At 34.3% G+C, this 27,893-nt stretch overlaps 1 protein-coding gene across 1 annotated transcript; it reads right to left on the bottom strand.

Annotated features, from left to right (window-relative positions):
• Positions 1-219: 219 nt before the first annotated feature.
• LOC100375273 (delta-1-pyrroline-5-carboxylate synthase) lies at positions 220-27,734 on the bottom strand. Its single transcript, XM_085504372.1, has 14 exons — positions 27,029-27,734; positions 17,723-17,863; positions 14,258-14,362; positions 13,590-13,742; positions 12,944-13,159; positions 9,588-9,797; positions 8,870-8,969; positions 8,494-8,714; positions 7,713-7,850; positions 6,738-6,933; positions 6,078-6,199; positions 5,307-5,493; positions 3,715-3,810; positions 220-2,869 (listed from the first exon to the last, which is right to left on the bottom strand). Exons 1-14 carry the CDS (start codon positions 27,368-27,370, stop codon positions 2,709-2,711), a joined length of 2,388 nt encoding a protein of 795 aa, XP_085360498.1. The 5' UTR covers positions 27,371-27,734; the 3' UTR covers positions 220-2,708.
• Between the last annotated feature and the right edge of the window lie 159 nt (positions 27,735-27,893).

The following is a 27,893-nucleotide window of genomic DNA, read 5'->3' as shown; positions in this document are numbered from 1 at the left end:
ATTATTATACACTAGCATTAAGATGGAATATTTGCAACCATCCTCACAACCAGTACTCACATATACATGATAAAATAAAATGGGGAATTATCGATAGGTTTTGAATTACCGAGTAATATGGTCATTCGCTCTATACCTCTCAGATTAACTTTTAATAGCCCATAGTATTAAAAAACTATGTATGAATTTTTATAAATAAAACTAATGACACATTTCAAATTAATATAACCACTTATTGTTATTATTGACTAGCATGTAGCTAATAAAGAACATTTGATCGTTAGTCTTTCAGAAAATGCCACTTAGATATGATCTCGGACAAACGAAAAATATAGACAGCAAGATTACAAAAAAAAATTAATGCTGAGAATAAAGAAATATACAAATACAATGTATAAACACAACACAACAAATTTTCAATTCAAATTGACACGATTGTTAGAGGATTAAATGTACGATAATATTAAAACTTAATTTTTGAAAAGTTCAGTTTTTGATAAGTTTATCAAGTCTGAGACAATGAACATTAATCAGTTAGATAATGCTTGTCTATGATTGGATGAACTCAGTCATGTGATTGTTATAAACAAAACTGATACTGGCAAGCTGAATTAAAGCTTTTCCTCACATGATCACGAACTACAAAACGGCTTTTTGAAAATTAGAACTTTAGTTACGCATTTTGATATGTTATTGATAAATGTTATACACTACAGTAAAATATATTTTATTTAAAGAAAATTTTAAGAAAAAGACAGAATAATGATCAAATGGATTCGGATTTGATTTTGGGCATACAGTAGATACATAATGTACACGTACTACACCAAGCTATGAACTGTAACTGCAGCAGTTGTATAGCAAACATCATAGCATCCGCCTCAACCAGTATCTAAGGCTACTCAGGTTAATGGAAATGCTCTTCCTGTACCTTTTTTTTTTTTCTGCATAATTAATTGCGTGATTATACATATACCATTGATCATAAAAATCCAGCAAAGCTATGCAGAATTAATAGCTCGGTGACATTAATTCCACTCACCCCCACATGGAGATGCGTTAACATGGTCATAGATAAATTGAAATACCGAGTATGAGGGAATGATTTTGACAGTGTATTAACACTGAAATTTACGCACATTTTATACGTAGCATGGGTCCCACACCAAACTTTCTGCGACCACAATGGAACAATAAGAATGTAATAATTGTTGTGCCTGGAGCCGCACATTCACCCATGTGCACAGGTCATGCGAGATCCATACGTCATCAAGACTGAAAAATCTAAAACGTGTTTTTTTATGTGCTTCCCTGATGGGAGAAATATTAGATGATATGAACTAATTTCCCAATATTACATGTTTGTAGAGCTGTTTGAAACGAGTGATGTCATGATCTGTATTATTTGCAGTGAACCAAAAGCGAGTGTATAATACAACTCATGAGAGCATGAGGATGAATAACAGTGCCTCAGGGCAATAACCATCTTGTCAGTGTATATACTAAACTTTTCAAACTATTTCCAGCAAAACATCACATCGTTGATACAGAGAATAATGTACCTATATATAGACAATTTGTATAACCATAGTAATGCCATTACTTATCTTGACAAAACTTCGGTGCAATATTTTGAAAATTTGTAAGCATTTTTCTTTCATTTCTTTGTTAAATTTGAACTCAATGTTAATAATGTCCCACTGCCAATATATATATATATATTTTTTTTTTTTTTTTTGAATAAAATTGAAGAAAAAATTTGCAAGTAGTCAAAAGTTGACTTTTGTGTTACCACATCACCTTTTCAAAGGATTTAGGATAGTCAAAATGAAACCGGCCATCAGAAGATGTGTTCAGGACATTATACATTATATCCACTACTAAACTGAAGATTTCCTGATTACAAAAGTCATGTATGAAAAAAAAATCCAGATTCAGTATACAGGGATTTTACATGGTATACATATTTATATAGTAACCTGTATTCAACATTGAAAAAAAAGAAATAATAGCAACATCACAAAGATAAAAAAAAAATGTGATAATATAACATTAACAAATAAATAAAGTAAAACTATTAATTATTCACAAGAGTTTGATTAAATCTGTGTGAATGTTGTAGAGTTACAATAGAACTTGTCATTTCACTGGCAAATCTCTGTGATATGCTGAAAATATCAAAATTATATCTTGGTCAAAAATAATGCTTTTATAGTATTCTTATGAAAAAATGACATAATAAAATTTGAAATGCATAAAAATATATATGCACAACTTAGGAAAAAAAATAGGTGTGTTTTAAGGTAATAATAGCATTGATTTGACTAGCGATACTCAACCCTTTGAATGACTGATATTTTTCCACCAGAATTCATTGACAATATTTTAACAGTTTGTGAAACTGTCACTAAATTTCATCATTATGTTGGACGATACAAACAGTTCCAGATATTGCTTTTTTTATCAACATTTCATGGGGGAAGAAGACAACTATACAAAATCCTTGTGTAGCACGGTGCCAAACATTGACAATGGGTTAAAAATAAAATAATGAATGACGTATATGCGAAGCTATTGACGATTCAGCATTTTTATAATTTGGGGACAAAAATATACGAGAAAAAAAAATGATAATACATGCACAAATTTGGGCAGTGGTTAATTTGTTAATTTTATATAGTAATTAGTTTGTTTAAAATATTTCTTTTTTAATATAATTCTTCATGAATAAATTTCTTGAGTCCACCTTCTGCAAAATCCTGCACTCCATCCCCAGCACCTCGTAAAATCCATTTTGTTGTTAGTAAGCCCTCCACTCCGACAGGTCCTCGTGCATGAATACGAGATGTACTTATTCCAACTTCAGCGCCTGAAAAAAATCATAAAAAGTCAAACGCATGCAGAAATAATTGAAAATTCACAGGTGGCCAGAATGTCAGAACCACAGCATTGGAGAGGCTAAGTAGCAAACAAACATACAGATGAGCCTCATTTTGGGGTAGAGAAAACAAAAGAATACACTAAAATGTCACTAGGGGTGCTCTCCATCATTAGACTGGTGGTTGTCATATTTATCTCACTTCATTTGGATCGAGAATTGTATGCAAATATCATTTTTTACAATATTTGAAAATTCAATAATTACTGTATATTGAACTAACAATTTTGTGTAAAATAGTTTGTAATGGAACTAAATCAGAAGAGACTATGTTTGAAACTGTTGCCTGGGAGAAAAAAAAAATATTTTGATGGACGAAGTAAAAGTAAATCAACAAAATTGGGGTTCTTAAGTTTGAGCAACACCGCTACTCATTTATTTGATAGACCTTTTCACTTAACAAACTAAGGAGTATAGTGGTTTTCAGGTTGTTTAAATAATTGCTTGATTTGTATTAGTAGTCAGCCACACAAGGCAGTTCAGGTAGTAGTTCTGGACTACATTACGGAAGGATACAAATTAAAACAATAGTGGTTGTGAAAGGGTTAATACAGTTAAATCGTATCAATCCACTATCCCTGCATCTGCCAAGTCCCTGTCAAATGCATGACCCTCTGGGAATACATGGTGGATTCATCTCTGCTTTTTGGCTGCAGGCTAAATGCCATGTATGTACTGAAAATAACATACCAATTAAAACACAGACACATAAAAAACACTGTAGTCACGTTTATATGCTAAAAAAAATAGTATCAGATTAAGTTGGATTATCTTACCTAAGCCAAATCTATATCCATCTGCAAATCTGGTGCTGGAATTATGGAACACACATGCGCTGTCAACCCCATGCAAGAACCGCTCTGCAGTTTCCTCTGTATAAGACAAGTGATGTGGTGAGTTTCAGATACCTTAACATAGCAAAATTAGTAAAACCTTGCCATGACAATGTATATACATACAATGACAGTGTTCTCCCAGGGATTCCAGTCAAGGGTGGCAGCTAATTTGCATAATATTCTGTATATTTTATTCATAGGGTTTGTGTATTTTTTTCTACTTTTAACAAACTGCTTATAAACTGTATGACTCTCAGTTTTATTATTGCAATGGACAATTACAATTTAGTATGCAAATATAATGTATATGGCTTGAATCAGTAAACTATTTATTACTAATCATTATTTTTTGACATCAGTATAATTAAACTACAATTGTTGTAAATATTGGGGCATGTATTATTATTATTATTATTATTATTATAAAGAAATCACCAGGGTATCTACCAGTATGCTATTTTTGTACTGTGATTTTGAGAGCACAACTACCAAATGTCAGCCATTTGTTGTGCAAAAATTGTGGCAAAATATATAATTGAGGATTCTCGGTTAATTAAAAACAATAACGGTTATACTGTATAAAATATCCCTGGCTGTAGTGGAATATTTTGACCAAGCATGTTGAACTTTTTGGCATCAAGTTTTCTTGGTCTCACGTAGAGCCAGCAACAATTTTTATTGATGTTTCAATCAGCAGGACTTTCTTCAGCATTTTTTCGTATGATTTTTGTCATGGTGTGGATAGTAAGGTACCATACACAACAGACTGCTTTATACGAGTATATTTGTGATGTTTTAGCGATCACAATAAACCAGTTACAATGGAAAGCATGCTGAACATTTTTTTCTATTTTCATTTAATATTTATTTTTGACATTGGATAATCTTTTTTTCAAACATATTTTTTTGTGATATTTTCAGTGATTTACGTAAATAGACTACAACTAGTACATGCCAACCCAAATAAACTTAATTGCTTTCTAATTGACGTTGTCATTGTTTATGGCCAAAAACAGTGAGAGCAAGTCTCATAGAACAATAGCTGGGGAAATCATGGACAATGGTAGAGCAGCATGGCGGCACCGCTAAAATGTTTGTATCCTGGGGAGTACACAGAATGAACCAATACACCATGTCTGGACAAAGTGAAGAAACTGACAAGCAAGTTACTATGCAAAATAGCAACTACATTGTAAGCATAATTTTAACACAAATCCAAGATGATTGCTCTAAGGGCACCTAATGTCTTTTGGGATATTCCATTCTGAGATGTTCTGAGGGTGTTAATGGGTGTTCCATATTGGTGTATACAACAATAGTAAAATACTATTTTTTTACACAAGATTCATTCCATGCTGTACAACCAGCCTTTACGAATGAAATTGGTAGAATTAAAAACTTCCAAGTTTGCATTCTGAATAATTGCGTAAACGCCAAGGCAGCAAAGCAAGATTGTATAAAATTAATGTCTATACAGAGACAAAATGATTCCAATATAACAATGAGTTCAATATAAACTGAAAGAAACTCACTGTCTTCTGTGACTATACTGTCAGTATGTGAGCTGCCATGTTTATTGATATGATGAATAGCCTCGTCAACGTCATCTACAACTTCTACTGCACATTCCAAGCCACTGTACTCCACATGCATGGACTGCGCTTCTGATGGTCCAAACTTCAATGATTTGGCTAGTCGAGGACCAGGATGAAATTTCACCTTAAAACAAAATATTTATAATACATGAATACTACATTATACAAATCAAAACAATTTTAACAGGTTGTTTAATATATAGTTATTAAAGCCCTTCGTGAAACATGGGCAGAACTATGAAGGTATGACTACTCAATTTCAGGGTGATAGCTGACTGTCTGTTAAAGTTCTAAGACAGTGAAGTAGGAAATACAGAGTGCCTGCATATATTCAGATAACAAAGGGTAGTATATTTACCAAAGTATCACATAACAGTGACTGACAAAAGTTTAATCACAGGGGACTTTTACTTTTTGTTCTTTGTCTCATATCTAACTAGAATTTCAAGGACATCTTGACCAGTACACTAATGCTATACCAAAGTATTCATTATAAATTCATAGTTATAAATTGACGAAAAATTGACAGGTTTTTGATTTTGTTACATTGAAATATGTATGTTTACTGGATCTTTCATCAGAGATGTTGCCTGTACATTGAGTAGAGACATTATGGACGGTTGTTTTTTTGAAGCTAACAAAATTTAAACTACGCTAAAAAGTTCTTGCGTATTTGCCTGGGGAAGGATAGATGTATATACAACTTACATGTTCCGCCTTCAGCATGTCTAGGATATCTTCAAATAATTTTGTGTGCCTATGATCTTGGTGAATTAGAAGGGTTTCCATGGCGTTACAAGCTGCTGGGTAGTCACACTTGGAATCTCTCACTATGGCAACAGATAAAGTAAAGAATTATTTTAATTCAATATCCTTGATAACACGCCTTTTTCCCGCAGAGTCGTTGACTGTGAGAAAATAATTTTAATGATTTATGAAAAGAACAAAATGTCTGTAATTCCACTGATGCAAAAACTTTGTGATTTTTACTGTTAGGCTTTTATTTATCCCAGCAAAAATTATGGAATAATATTTTACACAGTATTAGGCACAGCTTTTTTGTGAATCTATAAATCAAATGGACATACTCTATCAGGTGTATTAAAATGATAAAAATTATTATGAAATATATAAAAGTTAATTTTGTGAAAAAAGTCAACTTTGGCGAGGAGATGCAAATAACGTCTTTAAAATGACTGCTAAAAATCACAGTCATCAAAACCCAATAAACGCCAGAATCAGTTTCTGCTTAATTGAAATTTTGAGTCAATTTTGTATAAAATTAATACAAAAAAAATTGTACAAAAATCCATAAAAATATTCAAAATTTGGTGGGGAAAAACATGATGACATTGATATCCCCCTTACCTAACTTGATTGCCATTTGAGGGTCAGCGGCTTTATCTATGAAGACATGGCATATACCTTCACTGTGTCCAAGGACAGGGATACCTTTGCTCTCGTTCTGTATCTTGCGTACCAACTCGTTAGAACCTCGTGGGATAACTAAATCAATTAAATCATCCAATTCCAGTAGATCGTTAACTTCTTCTCGTGTTTCAACCTATAGTGTATGCGAGAAAAAACATAGGATGCAAATTATGAAACAGCTCCCAATATTGATTAACCAAAATTCAAACAAGATAAACATTAATACAAATGTAATAATGTTTACTCAATAATATTGACTGTTGTAAAGAGTCGGTAAGAATTAAAGCAAAAATATTAATAAATCCACCAAACTTAACATGATAGTTGTAACCCTATACACAATAGAAGTGTATATCCCCCGCATAACAACCCCCATGGTAGAGTCCCTATGGCAACTTGACCATGTTAGAGTCCCTATGGCAACATGACCATGGCAGTGACTCTACGGCAACATGACTGTGGCAGTGTTCCTATGATAACAACCATGGCAGTATCTCTACGGCAACATAACCATGGCAATCTCCCTATGTCAACATGCTCATGGCATTGTTCTTATGGCAACATGCTCATGGCAGTGTTTCTATGGCAACATGCTCATGGCAGTGTTTCTATGGCAACATGCTCATGGCAGTATTTCTATGCCAACATGCTCATGGCAGTGTCCCTATGGCAACATTCTCACAACAGTGTCCCTATGGCAACATGCTCACAGCAGTGTCTCTATGGCAACATGCTCATGGCAGTGTCCCTATGGCAACATGCCCATAACACCGTCACAATGCCAACATGACTATGGCATTTGTCCCCATCATCACATCCCCATGGCCACATGTCTACAGCCATACCATGGTTTATCCCAAATCATTAAACCCAACTTGGTAACAACTGTAAGATTTTGTAACTTGTTCTTACCAATTGCACAGCATCTTTAGGTGCATGTATCGACAGAGCTTCTTGCACTAGACTATGCAGATATGCATTACTATTGGCTGCTTCTTTACCACCTTTCAAGAGTAAACCATTAGCACTGCTTATAGCTAGGGCAGCAACCTACAGAGACGAACACAATACATATAATATAGTATAATATTTATACAAGATCTTAATCGCATATCACACTAATTGCCTAGCCTCGTCTTATGGATCCTTATTAATACACATATATACAAGTAGAGCTTGAAAATTTATAGTGTAATATCAGAGTTAATTCCTGGAAACTCTACAAATATGACGCAGTGTCCTTAACAATTTCACCACCAGTTCCCTCTTTTCATCACAAATTGACCAAATAGTCCTGTATATAGTCTGCACTTTCTGTCAGAATATTGGGACAAAAATAGCCAAATTTGAGAATAAAAACTGAAAATTGACTCAAATTTCGTCTGTTGGCTAAAAAATTAGGGTTCACTTCCAGAAATAGTAAAGAATATATGAAAAAAGTACAGAAAAATTTGGGCAAGAAAGTCTGGTGGTGAAAAGGTTAAAACTAATATTCTCTTTATTCAGATTTAACCTTGAAATTGTTTGACCTTCTATATTTCATAGTTCTGTAAATAGATAACAACTAATCCATGCTGATATCTTATCCACATGATAGATCATCTTCAACCAAGAACAGTGCAAATTAAATCATATTGTAATATGTGCGATTATCTTGACAAAATACTCTTCAATGTAAACTAAATGTACGTACCTGGGGAAGAGCATCTGGGCGAGATTCAAAGATAACCAGTAGAACACCGATAGGTACAGTTTCTTGGGTTAGTTCCATTCCATCTGCTATTTTCGTTTTTTTTACAATTCTACCCACATTGTTGTGAGAGCTGGCCGCAATCTGTCGTAGACCGTCAGATAGACTTCGTAGTTTTGTTGGACTCAGAGAAAGTCGGGCAAGCATGGGAGGTGTTAAGTCTCCTACAACAAAAGAGGTTAAAAACACTTTTTAAAAAAAAATTCTAAATTTGATTTACAAACTTTAAACATTTTGGAATTGTAAAATACCAGTGACCAAGTTCGAAAATATCACCAAAATATGAATCATTTTGACAATAGGGAGCAACAATACTAACCTTGTCTTCTAGATAGTTCCAAGTCCTTTTTATTTTCAGATAAAATTTTGTCTTGTCTTTCAATCAACAATTCAGCCAGTCTATTAATAATGTCAGCTCTCTGTGATAAAAAAGTATAAACATAGCAGTTACTGTAAAACCAGCTGGATCCTAAACATGGGCAATATGCAACTTTTTTTTAATTTAGTACAAATATTAACTACGAAATTATACAAAATAATTGACAAACACCAAAATGTTAAAGTCAACGTACGTAAGTAACTATCCACAAACTAGATTCATTTATAGTCTGCTTTTTTCAATATAAAATTCATACAAGTCATTGTTAATGACACAGTCCCTGTCCGAAATCTTGTGATCTGACATATCAATTTGATGCTGATGAGCATGACCATTCCTCCTATGTGCAAGATATAATTTACACACACAGTACTTGTGTGGCATAACTTTTAGCTTTTGATCAAAAGATTTTAAATTTTTCACAACATTTTATGTGAAAAGAGCAGAATAAAAGAGAAACTATTCTGAGAATGGTGCCTGCAGTTGACTTCTGCGCTCAACATCAAAACAATTCTGCAATCAAATAGTCCATGCTTAATATTTATTACAATATCAGAGGAAGTCTCAATCAAACATTAAATAACTATAACTATCTATCATCTATGTATGCAGGACAGGATCAGAATCATTGTCATGTTTTTTTGTAAAGTTTCCGTACCTGGTCTGCCGTTAAAGCCAGTAAATCTCTGCCGCCATCTCGCGCATTCATAGCTTGCACTTCAATGGGAATACCAGTCGGTTTGGCGCCAGTGAAGAATGTGCCAATCTTTCTACCCTGCACTGTTTTCAATATAGTACTATCCAATGTCATACCATTGGCTATGACAACGGACGTCCCTCTATCCAAAGCCCACTGAGCTGCCTTCACCTGGAATGCAAAACAAAGCATATGATGGTATCGTCATCGGGCTTAGGGTAACTTTGACATTAAGGTAGAGATGCAGGTTCGTGGGCACTTTGGAGTGACATTTTTTTTTTTTGCTTTTTATTATCCAAAAGGTCTTGGCTATAGACTGTTGAAATTTTGTAGAATTGTGAATAGTGAAACATACTCAAAAAACGATTTTAAAATATAGATAACAGGTACAAAATTATCTCTTTTGAATGCTTAGCAAGATTTAGCAAGGCTGTACATAAATAATAAAAAAAAAACATGGTGAAAAAAAGAAATGACGGGATCTCCATATTATGCACTGTATTTAACTTTTTACAAAACGATAATACAGTCAAACCTGTGTTAACGACCACCTGTGCAGAGCGGCCACCTGCTCATAGCGACCACCTCAGTACGGTCCCTTCGCAATTTACACGTTAAAGACACTGGATATAGCGACCACCTGTCCAACGCGACCAGCGACCACCCTATTGTAGACCTATTCACACTTTAACCTTTGTATAACGACCACCAACATGTCCATCAGACGGTCTCAGCAAAAAGACAATAGCTACTTGCGAATCGCTAACAGGAAAGTGGCCATATGTTACGTTCAGATTACCGAGTACGCAATCTGTAGACAGGGGTGACAATCGCAATTTGGATTGTGAAGTTGCGAAAAAGTAAAAAAAAAAAAAACAGTTGAATATCATCTGAATGTAACGTCTGGAGACTGGAAGGATTTTAACAACAAATTAAAACAGTTTCATTCAAAGTTGGAAATGAAAAACTAGCTTGTTTCCGATCGGTACTACCCCGGTATACTATCGATCCCCAGCCGGCCAGCGGCACTTCTGTGGACTATCTCGCACATGAAGAGCACATTCCTCCCGTCCCGAAAACAAGAAAAATGAACCAGTTTAATTAAATGAGAGATGTTTTATTTACCCTGACGACATGAAATACCCGAACAAAATAATAAAACATTCGTTTATTTCGTTCTCATCGCGGGATTGCAAAATCCGACCTATTTTGGCCGCCATGTTGTTTGTTGTTGATCGTTATAAATTATGCTAATGAAGCTAGCGCATGGGCAAAACTGAGGGGTCATCTCGGGGTTATTCTCAACGAAAAATGATTTCTATTTTGATCCTCTTTTTTTATAAACGGTAATATCAATAATTCGAGAAAAATTCATTTCGTTTGGGCAGTTTTGATGCGTCGATGCTTGCAACAAATAACTGTAAAATTGCGTGTACGATCATCGTGTTTCATTTCCGGTTCGTTTGACTTTCTGAATCAACGCCGAGAGTTGGAGCAATCATTACGAGTTTGGTAAATTTTGTTTATTACCAATGCTTCTTCATTTTTAATGCTTGTTTGTTTGTTTTTTCAAACACGGCAATTTTGCCTGTGCATTTTGTCACAGTGTACAATCGACAATACTAACGATGGGACCGATTACCGCCTGTGATGGACTGGGGAATAAGACTGCATGGCGAGAGTGTGAAAGTCCGAGCTGAAACACCAATGCGGCCGATCGTTGACAATCGTTCTTATGCATTAAATACACCAATGAATCCATGGGCAGAATCACTTGGTTTCAGTGAATTTACATGATATAATTTGTAGTAAAAAAGTAAAGCTGTGTAATTATCCAGATGAAAATGAGTGACTTATTAAAAAGACCAATTCATTGTAGATTTGTTTTGCTGATGATCTCCCTTAAAATTCCCACCCTAATTAATATTCATGATTAAATGAATAAATTAGGCCACCTCCATATAAAGACCACCTGTCTATAAAGGACAGTTTGGCTCAATCCACTGACTGTCCTTTATAGACAGGTTTGACTGTACATTTAAATTTGAAACTGTAACAGCCATTTTAATTATGAGCATTAGCAAACTTCTTACTGAATGAATTGTTATGAAAATTAGCAATTATCTCAGCTTCTTTTTAGTGCACATTCCAGAACTTTAAAAAAAAATAGCTCCTAGACGCTTTGACCTTTTGTTTTGAAATTTTCACAAATGATTGACAATGTGTTTATCTTCAAAACGCCGTTGGGGCATTGTTTTTAGTTGAATAGTGTTACAGCAATCGTACAGACAACTTGCCTGGGTGTTAAATTATGCATAAACTTGAAGTAGTGAAATTTGAGCTGCTGCCCTACAAAAATGACAACTGGTAGACAGTTTTCAAGACGGCGTTTTTTTCATAGTAAACAGATGTACCCATAAACCAATTTTGACAGGAAACAGAAGCATGGTTTAGAAGCTAATTTTTTTGAAATCACTTTTGACCAAAAAAGCACATTTTTGTGCATATTTCAAACTACAGTGTTCATAAAAATAAAATACTAACAAAACTTTAAAATTCATACAATAAGCTTTCCGAAAATATATAGTTTTGTGGACAAGGGAGGTCATCTTGGTTTCCTAATTAACTAATTAAAATACCAATCAGGTAAACTGCATCGCTACCTTAAGATGCAACTAATGATTTATCAGAGATGTGTTATAATATTTAGCACAGAGTTACAAAATTAAAGTAATTTTTATTCATGATGTTTGAAAGAATCTACCCATGACTGATTACTAGTAATCAACATGACTTGTTAAATTGCTTATGATCTCTCAAAAACTTTATAACCTACACATTGCATGCCCAGAGAGCTGAAAATGGCAATGTGCAAGTACAGATGTACTGTATAATAGCAAATACTGCACTGTAATATTAATTTATAATAAAAAATAAATTTTTAATGCCAATTGCCATAGAATATCGAGAGAAAGACGTACGCGCAAGAGGTTTACAGTGCACTATAATTCATCTATTATAAATGGTATCATTTACTATTTTGAATCTCACTAGTGATCCTGAAGAAATTTCCAAATGTTTTGGGAATGGGTTTCAGACAAGCATCAGAAAGTCACATTCAAATGGGGTGTTAACATTATTCATTTTATACAAACATGTTCATTACTGTTCCTTCTATGTGCAAGATAATTCACACACATGGTACTTGTTGCATCTGAAAATGTAGACCAAAACTGTTTTTAACTCTAAAACATTATTTTTTCTATCTCTAGTCACAATGAAAAAGTATGAAAACAGACTGACTAAAAATAACACACCTTTGATTCCATGCCTCCCAGACCAACTCTGGATTTTGCACCATACACAATATTGGTGGAATCACCAGGATAAAATGTGTGCAATAATAGTGATCCTTCAGCACCTGGTGGGCCTGTATAGATACCATTGACATCAGACAGCATTATGAGTAGATGTGCTCCCATCTCAACAGCCACCCTGGCAGCCAAGCTGTCATTGTCCTTAATACTTATCACCTGGTGATGAAGAAGAAACATATTTAACAAAAAATAATGTTTGTTTTTAAGTACTTTTCCACTTTTTTTTTTTTTTATCAATTTTTGAGAAAATTACGGAAAAATTATGTGGGTTTAAAATTTGTAAATGGTCACAAAAGTCGACTTTGGCATTCAAAGGTTTGTACAAAGCAACGATGAAGAAAATTTGTACAAGCAAACCAAGTAGACAGACGAACGAATGGATAGACAAGTACAAAATCTATTGTTTAATATTGCAATAAAAAAAAAACGAAATAAGTCATATTTTAATGATCAAGTATAAAATACATGTAATTCCTAGATATATGCGGTTTTATTGGATACAGTAAAACTTCCCTATTGGTAACAACACAATGACAATGGTTAGTGGGTGTGAATGTCTTTAGTCTTTCCATACACTTACACTTACCCCTTGAAGGTCTTTATCTTTTTCAGGTGGTGGAGCCACCACATCATTGGCATTTATAATCGGTATAATATTCATCTGTACCAACTCATTTATGGTTCCTCGTAAATTGTTTCTGGTGTAATCATGATAGAAATCAGGTTTTGTTACTAAAACCTAAGAAAATGATGAAAGTAAAAAAAACAAGAGAAACTCAAAAATCATACTTTTAGCAAAAGCGCCCTCTATAGGGGAGTTTTGAGGACAAAATGTAGTGAACATGATTTAGTACAAATATTGCTATTGCAATTTTTTTCACTTGGTTTAGCATGGCAACAGTAGTCATATGGTAATAAATCGTTGTTTTCAGACTATGTTGATAGCTAAGAATCCTTGGTAGTCAGACTCTAAATCATCAGTTTGTTTCCACTGAATATTCAAAATGACAAGATACAGCATTTGTGCGCGACTCATAGCTTTGTCAGATCAAATGTTTTTTGCGGCTCAGTGATGTCACATGTATCACCAGTATAATTCTCAAAATGGATCCTATCACAAGGTTTTTATGTGATCTTCATTACGTCACTTAAGTTGCACGCCCACAATGTTATCTACCTTTGCACTCATGTGAAGCATGTGTAGCATTAATTTGAATGAAAACATCATGACATGTAACTGTGACTGTGTCATACCTGTGCTGTAGTTACACCATATTGTGAAAACATCGCTTCATACAGCGCCATCAAACCACTCTGACCGGCTGCAGCACACGCCCTCGGTTCCAACATAATCTGCCCCTGTAATAAAATTTAAAAAATCCTATGTACAGAACAGTTTGGACATAACATTTAACTGGCTTCAACCTAGTTTAAAACTAGCTTAGCTTTTGAAACCATTCTGTTTTTTTAAACAATGGGTCTCGACAATTATTTATTTTTTTGTCACAGGATCACTTTACCACTAGAGGGCGCAATTATGGATAAGGTGCATTGATAAGCATCAAGATCAGGTGACATGCAATTTAGATCTTCAAGAATAGGAGGTTAATTAATAGATTATTAGTATTAATATATTTTATTAAATCAGAATTGACCATATAAATTTGATGTTTTCCACAACGGTAAAAAAGAATCATTGGGAAGGTAGGCTGGGATTGGTATTTTAGTTTTTAGTAAATGACCTTAAAGATACACTAGCTGTAACGACCTAGTTTTTTGTATTGCAAACGTGTTCTACATGAATAGCAATTATTTCCGTTCTATTAGCTGAAACTAGTTCAATTATTTGGTACCGGGCCCTTCTGTATGCTTTATAAGCTCGCTAAAAGCACTGAATCAACATCGTGAAGTGTTTATTGTACGTACCCTAAGCTCCGTTTGTTAAACCATTATACGTCATTACTGATTGTTTGTGCGTGCGCAATTCCGAAATGCTCCGTTGTGTCGTCACCGGAAGCGCTGTCCCAGCACAAACCTGTGTCATATGACGCCTTACTAGCCGATTTTGGCTAAAATTCCGCTCCGCCGCCTCTTTACAACAGTGTTTATACGCGGAACTTGAATTGCTTTTTACAATTTGGGTTGCCTTTGAATCACATATTTTAGTGAAATATTGTTTATAGAGTGAAATATTATTGTCATACATAATTCAATCTTTGAAACAATAGAAACTAACACATAAAAAAGATAATCAAATTTGTGTTTGAAGTTCGAAAGTAGTTGCGTTATTTCCGGTTTCAACTAGTTCGAAAATAGAACGTCCTTGAGCGCAATAAAATCACGCGTAGAACTCCATCCGAACCAGCGTAAACTTATTGCAATTTGCGCGATTTGGGCCCAGTTTGTTCTTACAAGCTTTCTAAGTTTCATTTATCATTATTTAGTAAACAGGTCTCTGAAACAATTTAATATATCCGTAAAATACGTGGCAATCGACAATTGACTTCGAAACGTTCGAAATTTCGAACAGACTCCCGGCACACCAAGCGCGATATGCGCGATATGTGTAGAAGACGCCGAACTGCAGCGCCAATGATTGTTGGAGTTCTTCATCTCGTGATCAGTCAGGCCACCTAGAAATATGGCGTTGAGTTCGATCATGAGCATTTTCTCCGCATTCGTATCCGCACAGAGATCGATGTAAATTTTATTATAACAGGAGATAAGCAATTTCAAAGATAAATGCAACAAGTTTTCAACCCAAAATAGTTATTTAGAACGCCGTTAGAGACGTTTTCATTACAGCTACTGGGCCTTTAAAGTCATTGAATGAGTCATTCAAGATTTGATGATTTTATGGCATTTGTGAAGAAAAAATTTCATGAATCAACATTTTCGTCGCTCAAAAGTTAAGAAACTAAGATTTTCTCCAACTTGCAAAATTTGTTGTACATATTTGAAAAATTCTTAAAGGTAATGTTGCCTCAAACAAATTCTTATTGATTAACCAGAAAAAAGTTAGGAAAAAAAGATTTTTTTTGTTCACAAATACTGTAAAGGGGGTAATTATTCACTGGGTTTTAATTTAGCTTATTTCGCTGACTGGAAAAATGCGCTAAATTAAAACACAGTGAATATGTAAAATTTAGCATAGAACACATTATCTAAATGACGAAACCGTGAATTTAAAACCCACTGAATATGCCAAAAATGGTAAATCAGTGAAGTTTAAACCCAGTGAAAATTAGTCATTTTACAGTACTGTATCTTGATTGTTAAGTATCATGGATACTGCTACGACATCTTGGCAAGCTACATCCTTTGTAATTGACAAGGACAAATCTAATCTCTTACATACTATGAATACTGGAGAATAAAAAAAAAAATGTATTTCCGGTGGATCCATGGAATTAGTGTCCCTGTCAATGTCAATTTATACACTAGATAAATTCAGCGGTTAAAATTCAATTCTGTTGAGAATCAGTCACGGTTCAAACTAACTAAAGCGATTATTATCATGCATTCAGCGAAGGATTCTGAATATCGAGGCAATGTCTGATTTCATAAACAAGTGTTGTTCACAGACATTTTTAATTTGTTGATCATAAAATTTTAAAATTTTTTTTTTTTAAATCTAGTAATAAATTTGGATATACCGAGTAGTCATAAATCAAAATTGGGGAATTAAAAAATTGAATCTAAATTTTAAATCTAAAAATACAATCACTGTATTTGCGTTGCTAAAAGCACATTTCAAATAGAAAGACATACCCCGGTGCATATAAAATAAAAATTGTGTTTGTTGTACCGAATTAAAATATTACCTATTTTGACCATAAACACCTCTGTAATGAGATGTGCTACTAATAGAACAAATATGGTAATTAATTAATTAAATGCAGTCAATTGCTTGTTGAAATTTGCCCTTTCACATACATTTATTTTGATAAAATCCTCAAATTAAGTGGTTCAAAATTTTTATTGAAAACAGCTATTAATCTTAATATTAATTGAATTTATAATATATTCATATTTAAATTTTTGGAGGAATTTTTTAAATCACACTTATTTCAGAAAATGTCATGGCGACACAAGTATCATCATGAATTATTTAACCATACATCTGGTATGTACCAAATTACAAAATTATTAATGGTATTTTCGTATTTAATAACTAATCAGCTCTAGGCAACTATGAAACTCCATATGGTCAGGTTAAATATATCTCTAAGAACGAAATAAAAGTAACTATGCTCTCCAATTCACACAAAAACACAAAATATTGATTATAATACATAGATATGTATTTAACTACAAAGTTCAAATCATGAAAGACAATTCTATTAATTATTTTCTCTCTCTCAAATATTGTATTTAAATATACACCTACACTACCAGAATAAATGAAAGGGTACCAGGATTTGATTGGTTTCAACTTTTACCCAGAAATTATAGCTATAAGACTCGCACATCATCAGTGAAATGTAGAATAGCTTTGATATAAAGCAAGCTGCCTTATTTAGTTAACATGGGGCATCGGCGCATACACAGAACTATTATTAAAAGGAATGTCACTGATCCGTGATTGTCAAGTAATTACATTACATGCACCCTACTGATTCACCTCATGCAAAAATTAGTTAGAATCTTTTTTACATTACAAGATGTCAAAAATACTCGAAATTCCCATATTAGGAGTTCATATCTAAGGTCATTTACCTTATTGTCTGCTCGGTTTGACAGTGTTTCTCGCATACTTTGCGATAACAACACTTCCTGTCGTAATCGCAGCTTACCGAAGGCAACGGCTCCACTTGTTACGACCATCATTTCATAGCCCGCATTCTGCAACTCTGCTACCTGTGAACAGGAAAATGCGTGAAGAAACAAAATTGAGTTTACTTTTTATATGTAATTTTACAATTTCAAAACACAAGGTTGAATTAATAGAGTATTAAACCCAGCTTCAGACAGACTCAGACTTGTAGGCAAAATGAAATTGAACTGTATTACAGTACACCTGGTTTAATGATCATTCATTTAAATTCTTATCAAGCTACCTCCCTCTGAAGCAACTTACCCCCCTATAGTACTGATTTTAGCTACAAGACAAGTTACAAGACAACCAGTGGTTGCTTAGCAACCAAGCTATTTGCAGCACAACTACATCACTATATAGTCACTGCATCCTTGTTTCATCAAAATCGGCCATTGCTAAAATTTGGAGTGGAACTAGGAAAATTAAACACACAGACAAGGCAAGACAAGAATAATTGCAAAGCCAATTTAGCTTTGCTCTTGGACTTTCAAACCCCCCCCCCTCCCCCTCTCTCTCCACAGCAAAGGAAATACATTTCCTGTGTTTTAAAATACCATCAGTGCCCCTGATGTAATTAAGATGTTAAATACAAGTTTATCACAGGTTATTGATTTGACTTTCAAAATATGTAATTTCTTGCTTATACCAAGAATTGAAAGTACAAACATATTGGTAGTAAGAACAATTATATTATTAAAAAGAAATTTACAAAATTTCAATAGTTTTTTTTTTTTATATACCCCTCCTGTATAATGGCTGTGCTTGTCAATGACCTTCACAGCCTACACTGTATTTACAGAATGGAATGTTCTGCTTTATCAATAATTACATTTATGGGATCTTAGCACCTGAATATTTTTAATCCCTCATGTTTGCAGAGGAATTACTTTACATCCTCATACACCTGTTTTTCCTTCCTTGTTGAGCTGTGAGCATGAAACAAAATGGCATCTTCGCCCTGTATGCTATTGCTAAATAAGTGCTCTTAATTTGCCATCCAACCATGCCTTTCTTGAGAAACTAATTGCACTTCCTTCCATCACCATGTCATGTTTTGTTTTAGTTCACCACTGTGGGCATGATTATGATTCATGCCGAGTCTTCAGGCAGCTAATCTCAGTGTGTGACGAGTTTTGATCCCAGTTTGAGATTTGTTCGGCAAGGGCAGCTGGGTCCAACTTACAACACATTTGTCGATGTCAATAAACAATTTTTCTGTTATTTATTGCTGTTGTGGGAGTGATTACAACAAACTTAAATATATTATTAACCATACGTTTTTGTTTGTTTTTTTGGGCTGAGACTTTTATACCTATCTGCTCAAGTTGGTCATTTGATTCTCCATTATCATTTTTCATACGCATAGCACATAAATTACTATTATTGTTACTATTACTAGTTATTTTTTGGAACAAAATACCTACTCACAATATTTTGGCGCATAACCTGAACAAAAATTCTTGCTGTTATGTTTAATCACAAAGATATTGGTAATACTAATAGTTGGTAATGTTCCGAAGCTGAAAATGACCATGTGTATTTTGCTCACTTGCAATGACGGTAACAAATATTTTTTAAATAAAAATTGTGTGCCATTCAGCTGGGAGGGAGTATATGAAAGGTGCGTAAACACAAAAGAATAATCAGCTTGAAACAAAAAACTCAAGTAGGATTAAAACCAGTTCAGTCTCCTTTTTTTAGCTCCATGGTCTGTGAGAATGCTGACCCAGAGCTAATACCTGTATGCTTATTTCCACTGTGAGGGGGGGCATTGACAATGTATATTGATGTTTACCCAGTAAATGTAATTAAAAATATGTGATCTATCTAATTATTGATCAAGGGCATTGATAAGCAGAACATTCCATTCTGTAAATAGGTGGCAAAGGTCATTGTCATGGAAAACAGTTCCCTGTACAGGAGGGGGTAGAATATTTTACATTTTGTGAATTTCTTTTTAATAATATAATTTGTCCTACTCCCTACAAACCATACATTTAGATAATAGCCAGGCTATTTAATAAATAAACAAATCTTCACAATCGGCAGAAACATTTATTCATAGACAGTGAAGTTTATCCATACATATATGTCCTAATTAGAAAAACAACAGAATGTTAATTAGCACCCACATGACTGTTTATTGACACTGGTGGGTGTGGGCATCTATAATCCCACCAGCTGGTTTCAAAAATATCCTGAATAATTAACACTACTGCATGGCTTTGTGACAGGATTTGTTGTTATACTGGCTAATATTGACAAATCTGGTAAATATTGTAGGTAATTTTTAGTTATCTCTGTTCCCTCCATGCTTTGAAGCCAGAAAAGAAACCCTGAACTTACTTAGTGTACAACCTATGCACACATCATTGTGTACATCAAATATGAAATATATTCATGAGAATCCAGTAGTAAAAATAACATGCAGAAATAATTGTTTTATTACACAAAACGGTCAAATGTATCAACTGTAAGGAAGATATGAATGCAATGATCTCTGCTGTAGTGCTACTCATTTTTGGTATGTCTTTCTCCAAAAAAAAAAAAAAAAAAACTTCACCTACAAATAACACAACAAAATCAATATATGAAGTACAAGGATTTCTCTACCATTCTGTCAGTACATTACTATGATATTTTTAGTTTTTTTATATGTATTTTAGATGTGTTTGTTTCCACATGTTTTGTCCTTTGTTTATCAGACAAGAGTTTCTCTTTGTACGATATAAAGGCAACATATCAGTAAAAATTACATTTTCTCCCACTTGTATGTCAAATTTTAGGGTATTATTATAAAGTATTAAAAATGCAACAATACAGACTAATATGGCTTGTATATGTTGAAGAAATAGGAAAAAACGTCAAAAATCAGTTTTTTTTGGGCGGGGCAAGATGTTAGACCTTGTATTTGTTTATGTTTGGTCTTAATGTAGTAGGCATGAAGTTTGATCATGGACCTTAGAAAAGGTCTTTTCTAAGGTCTTTTCTAAGGTCTATAGTTTGATCTAATCAGGGCTTATGCAAAATTGTACCTATGGTAAGTAGCTTTGCAAAATTTTTATTTCTGCCTTGTATCTAATCATAGACAATCAGATTTGTCCATATTATCACCCATGAATATATTCCATATTCAATGATTTTCAACATATTTGAATGTTATCGATTATATTAACAATTTTTCATTTGAATTTGTCCTTAAAATTTTATGTTATAACTCATTTGAATTATAATTTGGCTCAGAGAGTATGGATTTCTAAAAAATTGCTTCAGTTTTGAATCACTCAGACCTCAAATATTTAATTTCATTTCAGATTTGTTCAAGCATGTTTATTAATGCTTTTTATCTGATTGTAAATATTTTAATAATCAATAATATTAAAATTTGTATTTGGCTTTGCCTGTGTCACATCTCAAGTAAATATCTCCCTAACCTCTCTGAACTGATTTCACATGGTTTTTACTGATTTCAATGTTGAATTAAAGCCGCAAGCGGCGTCACCGGGGCCCAAGCTGACAAGATTCTGTTTCGTAATTAATGTGGTCACATGTTAGACAATCAGGTAGCTTGAATTATCAGTAACATGAGGTCAAAATGAAGTTGGTACCATGTATTTACTTGGTTTGGTTATCAAAATATGGTTTTCAGGATATATAATGAGCCATGTTCTTATGCACAATAATGAGATTACATAATCATATATTACATAATCATATATAGCCATTTCTAATGTCAGTTACATCTTTCATTCAATGTCTTCATAATGACACTAGTTACATGTCCTGCTCTGCGACAGTGTTTCAGATATGACTGCTATGCATATTAATGAGTTCACATGACCATATATGGTCATCTGTTATTTTAATCAAATCTCTTGTTCACTGTTGTCATAAGAACACAGGATTCATCTTCCTAACTGCAACAGTGTTTAAGATATAATGGTTATGCATATTAATGAGTTCACATGACCATATATGGTCATCTGTTAATCAAATCTCTTGTTCACTGTTGTCATAATAACACAGGATTCATCTTCCTAACTGCGACAGTGTTTTAGATATGACTGCTATGCATATTAATGAGTTCACATGACCATATATGGTTATCTATTATTTAATCAAATCTCTTGTTCACTGTTGTCATAATGACACAGGACACATCTTTCATTCAATGTCTTCATAATGACACTAGTTACATGTCCTACTCTGCGACAGTGTTTCAGATATGACTGCTATGCATATTAATGAGTTCACATGACCATATATGGTCATCTGTTATTTTAATCAAATCTCTTGTTCACTGTTGTCATAAGAACACAGGATTCATCTTCCTAACTGCAACAGTGTTTAAGATATAATGGTTATGCATATTAATGAGTTCACATGACCATATATGGTCATCTGTTATTTTAATCAAATCTCTTGTTCACTGTTGTCATAATAACACAGGATTCATCTTCCTAACTGCGACAGTGTTTTAGATATGACTGCTATGCATATTAATGAGTTCACATGACCATATATGGTTATCTGTTATTTTAATCAAATCTCTTGTTCACTGTTGTCATAATAACACAGGATTCCACTTCCTAACTGCAACAGTGTTTGAGATATGACAGTTATGCATATTAATGAGCTCACATGACCATATATGGTCATTTGTTATTTTAATCGAATCTCTTGTTCAAGGTTGTCATAATAACACAGGATTCATCATCCTAACTACAACAGTGCTTGAGTTATAACAGTTATGCATATTAATGAGGTTAGAAGCCCCCACCCCATGGGTGCCCAGCCACGTGGCCTAACATTGTGCTATTGGGGCAAAATGATGCATCTGATGACACAAATGCACATACAAAATTTGAAAGAAATCAGACTAATACAAAACATGTAGTTGCATAATTTCTATTTTCACATAATCCAAGATGGCGGCCAAACCACGTGACTGATCAAAATAATATTATTTTTCTCGTATGCAGCTAAGGCCAGGCATGGTAAATATAAAAACATATAGTAGATTGGTTGAATCGTCTCTGAGAAACAATTACCCAAACTTTTGGTCAATTTTGCTTAAAATCCAAAATGGCGGCCAAACCATGTGACTGATCTGAAATTTTGTTTAGGTTTCTGAAATAGTTTGATATACAGATGCCATGAAGCAAAATTGAAAATAATCCCTCAAGTGTTGCCAGAGTAAAAAACTACTTCCTGTTTAGAAGAAATCCAAAATGGTGGCCAAACCACGTGACCAATCGTAAACATTTTTTCAAACCTAAATCGGATTCATATATAGAAGCTAAATACAACACATGAGAGCATTCTACTTGGTGGTTCTGAAGAAGAAGATTTTTAAGTGTTTTTTGCCGTTTTTAGGAAAAACAAAATGGCGGGAAAAGTCACATGACCGCTAAAGTTTTTATTGCTGATATTTATTACACATGAGTTGTACTATATACCATAAAAAAAATCTAGACACCTAGACCCTCAGAAAGTGGTCAAACAGCCACTTCCGGTTTTATTTCAATCCAATATGGCTGCCAAACTAATTGGCCAATCAAAATTCTGAAAGCATGTTGCACCAGTTCATAGTAGAGCCTATCATTATAGAGCATTTTCAAACTATTTGGTTCAGCAGTTTTCTCAAACGGCTCGACGAAAAAAGTTACGGAAGAAAGAAAGAAAGAAAGAAAGAAAAAACTGAACGATAATAATAGGGGCCTCGCCCTTTGGGCTTGGGCCCCTAATTAAAGCCGCAAGCGGCGTCACCGGGGCCCAAGCTGACAAGATTCTGTTTCGTAATTAATGTGGTCACATGTTAGACAATCAGGTAGCTTGAATTATCAGTAACATGAGGTCAAAATGAAGTTGGTACCATGTATTTACTTGGTTTGGTTATCAAAATATGGTTTTCAGGATATATAATGAGCCATGTTCTTATGCACAATAATGAGATTACATAATCATATATTACATAATCATATATAGCCATTTCTAATGTCAGTTACATCTTTCATTCAATGTCTTCATAATGACACTAGTTACATGTCCTGCTCTGCGACAGTGTTTCAGATATGACTGCTATGCATATTAATGAGTTCACATGACCATATATGGTCATCTGTTATTTTAATCAAATCTCTTGTTCACTGTTGTCATAAGAACACAGGATTCATCTTCCTAACTGCAACAGTGTTTAAGATATAATGGTTATGCATATTAATGAGTTCACATGACCATATATGGTCATCTGTTAATCAAATCTCTTGTTCACTGTTGTCATAATAACACAGGATTCATCTTCCTAACTGCGACAGTGTTTTAGATATGACTGCTATGCATATTAATGAGTTCACATGACCATATATGGTTATCTATTATTTAATCAAATCTCTTGTTCACTGTTGTCATAATGACACAGGACACATCTTTCATTCAATGTCTTCATAATGACACTAGTTACATGTCCTACTCTGCGACAGTGTTTCAGATATGACTGCTATGCATATTAATGAGTTCACATGACCATATATGGTCATCTGTTATTTTAATCAAATCTCTTGTTCACTGTTGTCATAAGAACACAGGATTCATCTTCCTAACTGCAACAGTGTTTAAGATATAATGGTTATGCATATTAATGAGTTCACATGACCATATATGGTCATCTGTTATTTTAATCAAATCTCTTGTTCACTGTTGTCATAATAACACAGGATTCATCTTCCTAACTGCGACAGTGTTTTAGATATGACTGCTATGCATATTAATGAGTTCACATGACCATATATGGTTATCTGTTATTTTAATCAAATCTCTTGTTCACTGTTGTCATAATAACACAGGATTCCACTTCCTAACTGCAACAGTGTTTGAGATATGACAGTTATGCATATTAATGAGCTCACATGACCATATATGGTCATTTGTTATTTTAATCGAATCTCTTGTTCAAGGTTGTCATAATAACACAGGATTCATCATCCTAACTACAACAGTGCTTGAGTTATAACAGTTATGCATATTAATGAGGTTAGAAGCCCCCACCCCATGGGTGCCCAGCCACGTGGCCTAACATTGTGCTATTGGGGCAAAATGATGCATCTGATGACACAAATGCACATACAAAATTTGAAAGAAATCAGACTAATACAAAACATGTAGTTGCATAATTTCTATTTTCACATAATCCAAGATGGCGGCCAAACCACGTGACTGATCAAAATAATATTATTTTTCTCGTATGCAGCTAAGGCCAGGCATGGTAAATATAAAAACATATAGTAGATTGGTTGAATCGTCTCTGAGAAACAATTACCCAAACTTTTGGTCAATTTTGCTTAAAATCCAAAATGGCGGCCAAACCATGTGACTGATCTGAAATTTTGTTTAGGTTTCTGAAATAGTTTGATATACAGATGCCATGAAGCAAAATTGAAAATAATCCCTCAAGTGTTGCCAGAGTAAAAAACTACTTCCTGTTTAGAAGAAATCCAAAATGGTGGCCAAACCACGTGACCAATCGTAAACATTTTTTCAAACCTAAATCGGATTCATATATAGAAGCTAAATACAACACATGAGAGCATTCTACTTGGTGGTTCTGAAGAAGAAGATTTTTAAGTGTTTTTTGCCGTTTTTAGGAAAAACAAAATGGCGGGAAAAGTCACATGACCGCTAAAGTTTTTATTGCTGATATTTATTACACATGAGTTGTACTATATACCATAAAAAAAATCTAGACACCTAGACCCTCAGAAAGTGGTCAAACAGCCACTTCCGGTTTTATTTCAATCCAATATGGCTGCCAAACTAATTGGCCAATCAAAATTCTGAAAGCATGTTGCACCAGTTCATAGTAGAGCCTATCATTATAGAGCATTTTCAAACTATTTGGTTCAGCAGTTTTCTCAAACGGCTCGACGAAAAAAGTTACGGAAGAAAGAAAGAAAGAAAGAAAGAAAGAAAGAAAAAACTGAACGATAATAATAGGGGCCTCGCCCTTTGGGCTTGGGCCCCTAATTATGCACGTGACATCACATGTAAGAACCTCCCTAACCTCCTTGTATTTACCTCACGTGAGAGTCGCCTCATTTGCATGTTGAATTCCCTGTGTGTGTGATCTCACATGAGTCTCTTTACTGATCTCACGTGTGAGATTGACCTATTTTGCATGTAGAAATAATTGGCAACAGCTTGGGGAGTCCATAACAATAACACTTATACTGGTAGTTTAATAATAAGAACATCCCAGGTAAAGGGCTTTCAATTCCCAAATATACATTAATGATTTCGGAAAGATTATTTTTGTAATTCTGATTAGAGACAAAAAAAGCCACTGTTGTTTAACATTGCTGTTGGGGGAGGGACATCTGTAAACCTAAAATAAACAAGGATTATTACCATTGTGTATTTTAGGTAGCATAAATAATGATTATGTACTGGGTAAGAAGACTGGAAATAGAATAATCCAGAGTGACAGCAGAGTTGATCTTCATTGGAAGTGTTACCATCCAGTGCTACAACAGATTCTTTCAGTTTTCTGAACGAGTAACTCAGTTTTACTAAACAATTTTAACATAATTACATGGCCTGTATGTTTATGTTTATGACTATCACAGTCCCTCTATCAGTGAGGGACTGTGTGACTATGTATAGTTCACAGTGCTCCAGTTCCCATAAATAACAAGAACTGGAGAAATCACGAAAGAAACTAAGCAATCCCTCCTAAGAAGAGGATTACTAGTATTCATTATATGGAGCAGTTGGGTGAACGAAAATGCCACCCAACCTGCAGTATTGCATTACAACTTCGTGAAAAATAGCTATATTTATAGTTAAAATGTTGGCTGGGTTGTTTTGTTGTTCTCAGTAAAGACCATTTAACCATGATTTAACCATGGAGCTAAAAAAAGATTAGCTCCATGATTTAACCAAACAATCAATTAACATATATTTAATCACTGCAGTGTTGGTTGCTGTTGTTTGTTGCACTGTGCTATAATTTGTCAAAGTAAATTCGTTATGTAAGCAGTGTATACATTTTTTTTTTAATCAAACTCTGTGAAGATGCTGATTATTAGAATTTTGAAAGGGTATATAGTACACAAAATGTGCATACTATTTTGTGCTAAATGCAGAATTATTTACCCAATCCAACCACCACCCTGACCCCTAGGTCCTAGCCCCCATAAAAGTTATAATACCTGTTCAATGATGGATGCCAATCTTCCAAGAGCAAGACCACATTCATCGCCGCGAGTAAGTACAGCACTTCCTAGCTTGATTACAATCTTCTTGCATTTTGACAGCTCCGACCTGTATGATGCGGCATCCTGCCAGAGTACGGAACTAGATGCAAATGACCTCACGTGTGGTGGGTACAATGGAAGCGGGTACGAGTTCCGCCTGGAACAACTATAGAGCGATCTACAGTTTGAGACAGTCCTTGTGATATTATTATATCTATGTTTTATAATATGCGGAGCAGCAGGGAATAATTTCAGTTGTCCACATTTCAGAAGGTTTAGAGTTGTTGTAGCTGCCATTTTGACTTTCGGTTTAAAGTCACAAGACGATATGTGATATACCGGTCGATGATGATCGATGGAAAACGGCTACCTTCACTTTGAGATTACCTTGTTTGTTTCCGTTTCTATCTCACGTATGTATAATACCCGCAAAAATTAATGAATGGGTCTGAGTTGAAGCCGAATTGCGATGATATATTGGCGCGCATCTGACGACGTATTCTTGCTCTAGCACATAGTCACGTCGAGCTGAATGAATTATGTTAATAGGTGGATCAGAAGAGATCATTCAAAGGTAATGGTACAGACTATAGCGAAATAAATGCCGATATTGCCACAAAACGTAACCACGTTAAACACACGCCTCGTCAAACCATTACTAGCCAGCCATGCAGCTAGAGAGTGACTGACCTGAGACTCTGTGACCTTTCAACCTAGATGATGAAATCTGGAAGAGTTCACTTTTGCTGGGTGGAGAGAAGGGAGACGTCATAGGGGTGTAGCATTTATAGCATTTAGAATCGCTTATATGGCTTGACAA

Source organism: Saccoglossus kowalevskii, chromosome 10 (genome assembly GCF_978046115.1).
Source record: "Saccoglossus kowalevskii chromosome 10, keSacKowa6.1, whole genome shotgun sequence".
NCBI classification, from domain to species: Eukaryota; Metazoa; Hemichordata; class Enteropneusta; family Harrimaniidae; genus Saccoglossus; species Saccoglossus kowalevskii.
Note: the sequence above shows the minus strand (reverse complement) of the source record. Positions and strands in the feature narration are given on the sequence as shown.

What these genes read in the sequence shown, in the direction of transcription:
- LOC100375273 (XM_085504372.1), bottom strand. Translation starts at nt 27,370, where the DNA reads ATGGCAGCTACAACAACTCTAAACCTTCTGAAATGTGGACAACTGAAA. An exon ending in CAGTATAGTCACAGAAGACA is followed by an intron (nt 3,811 to 5,306) that starts GTGAGTTTCTTT and finishes TGTCTTATACAG; the next exon opens with AGGAAACTGCAGAGCGGTTC. An exon ending in TGGATATAGATTTGGCTTAG is followed by an intron (nt 2,870 to 3,714) that starts GTAAGATAATCC and finishes GATTTTTTTCAG; the next exon opens with GCGCTGAAGTTGGAATAAGT.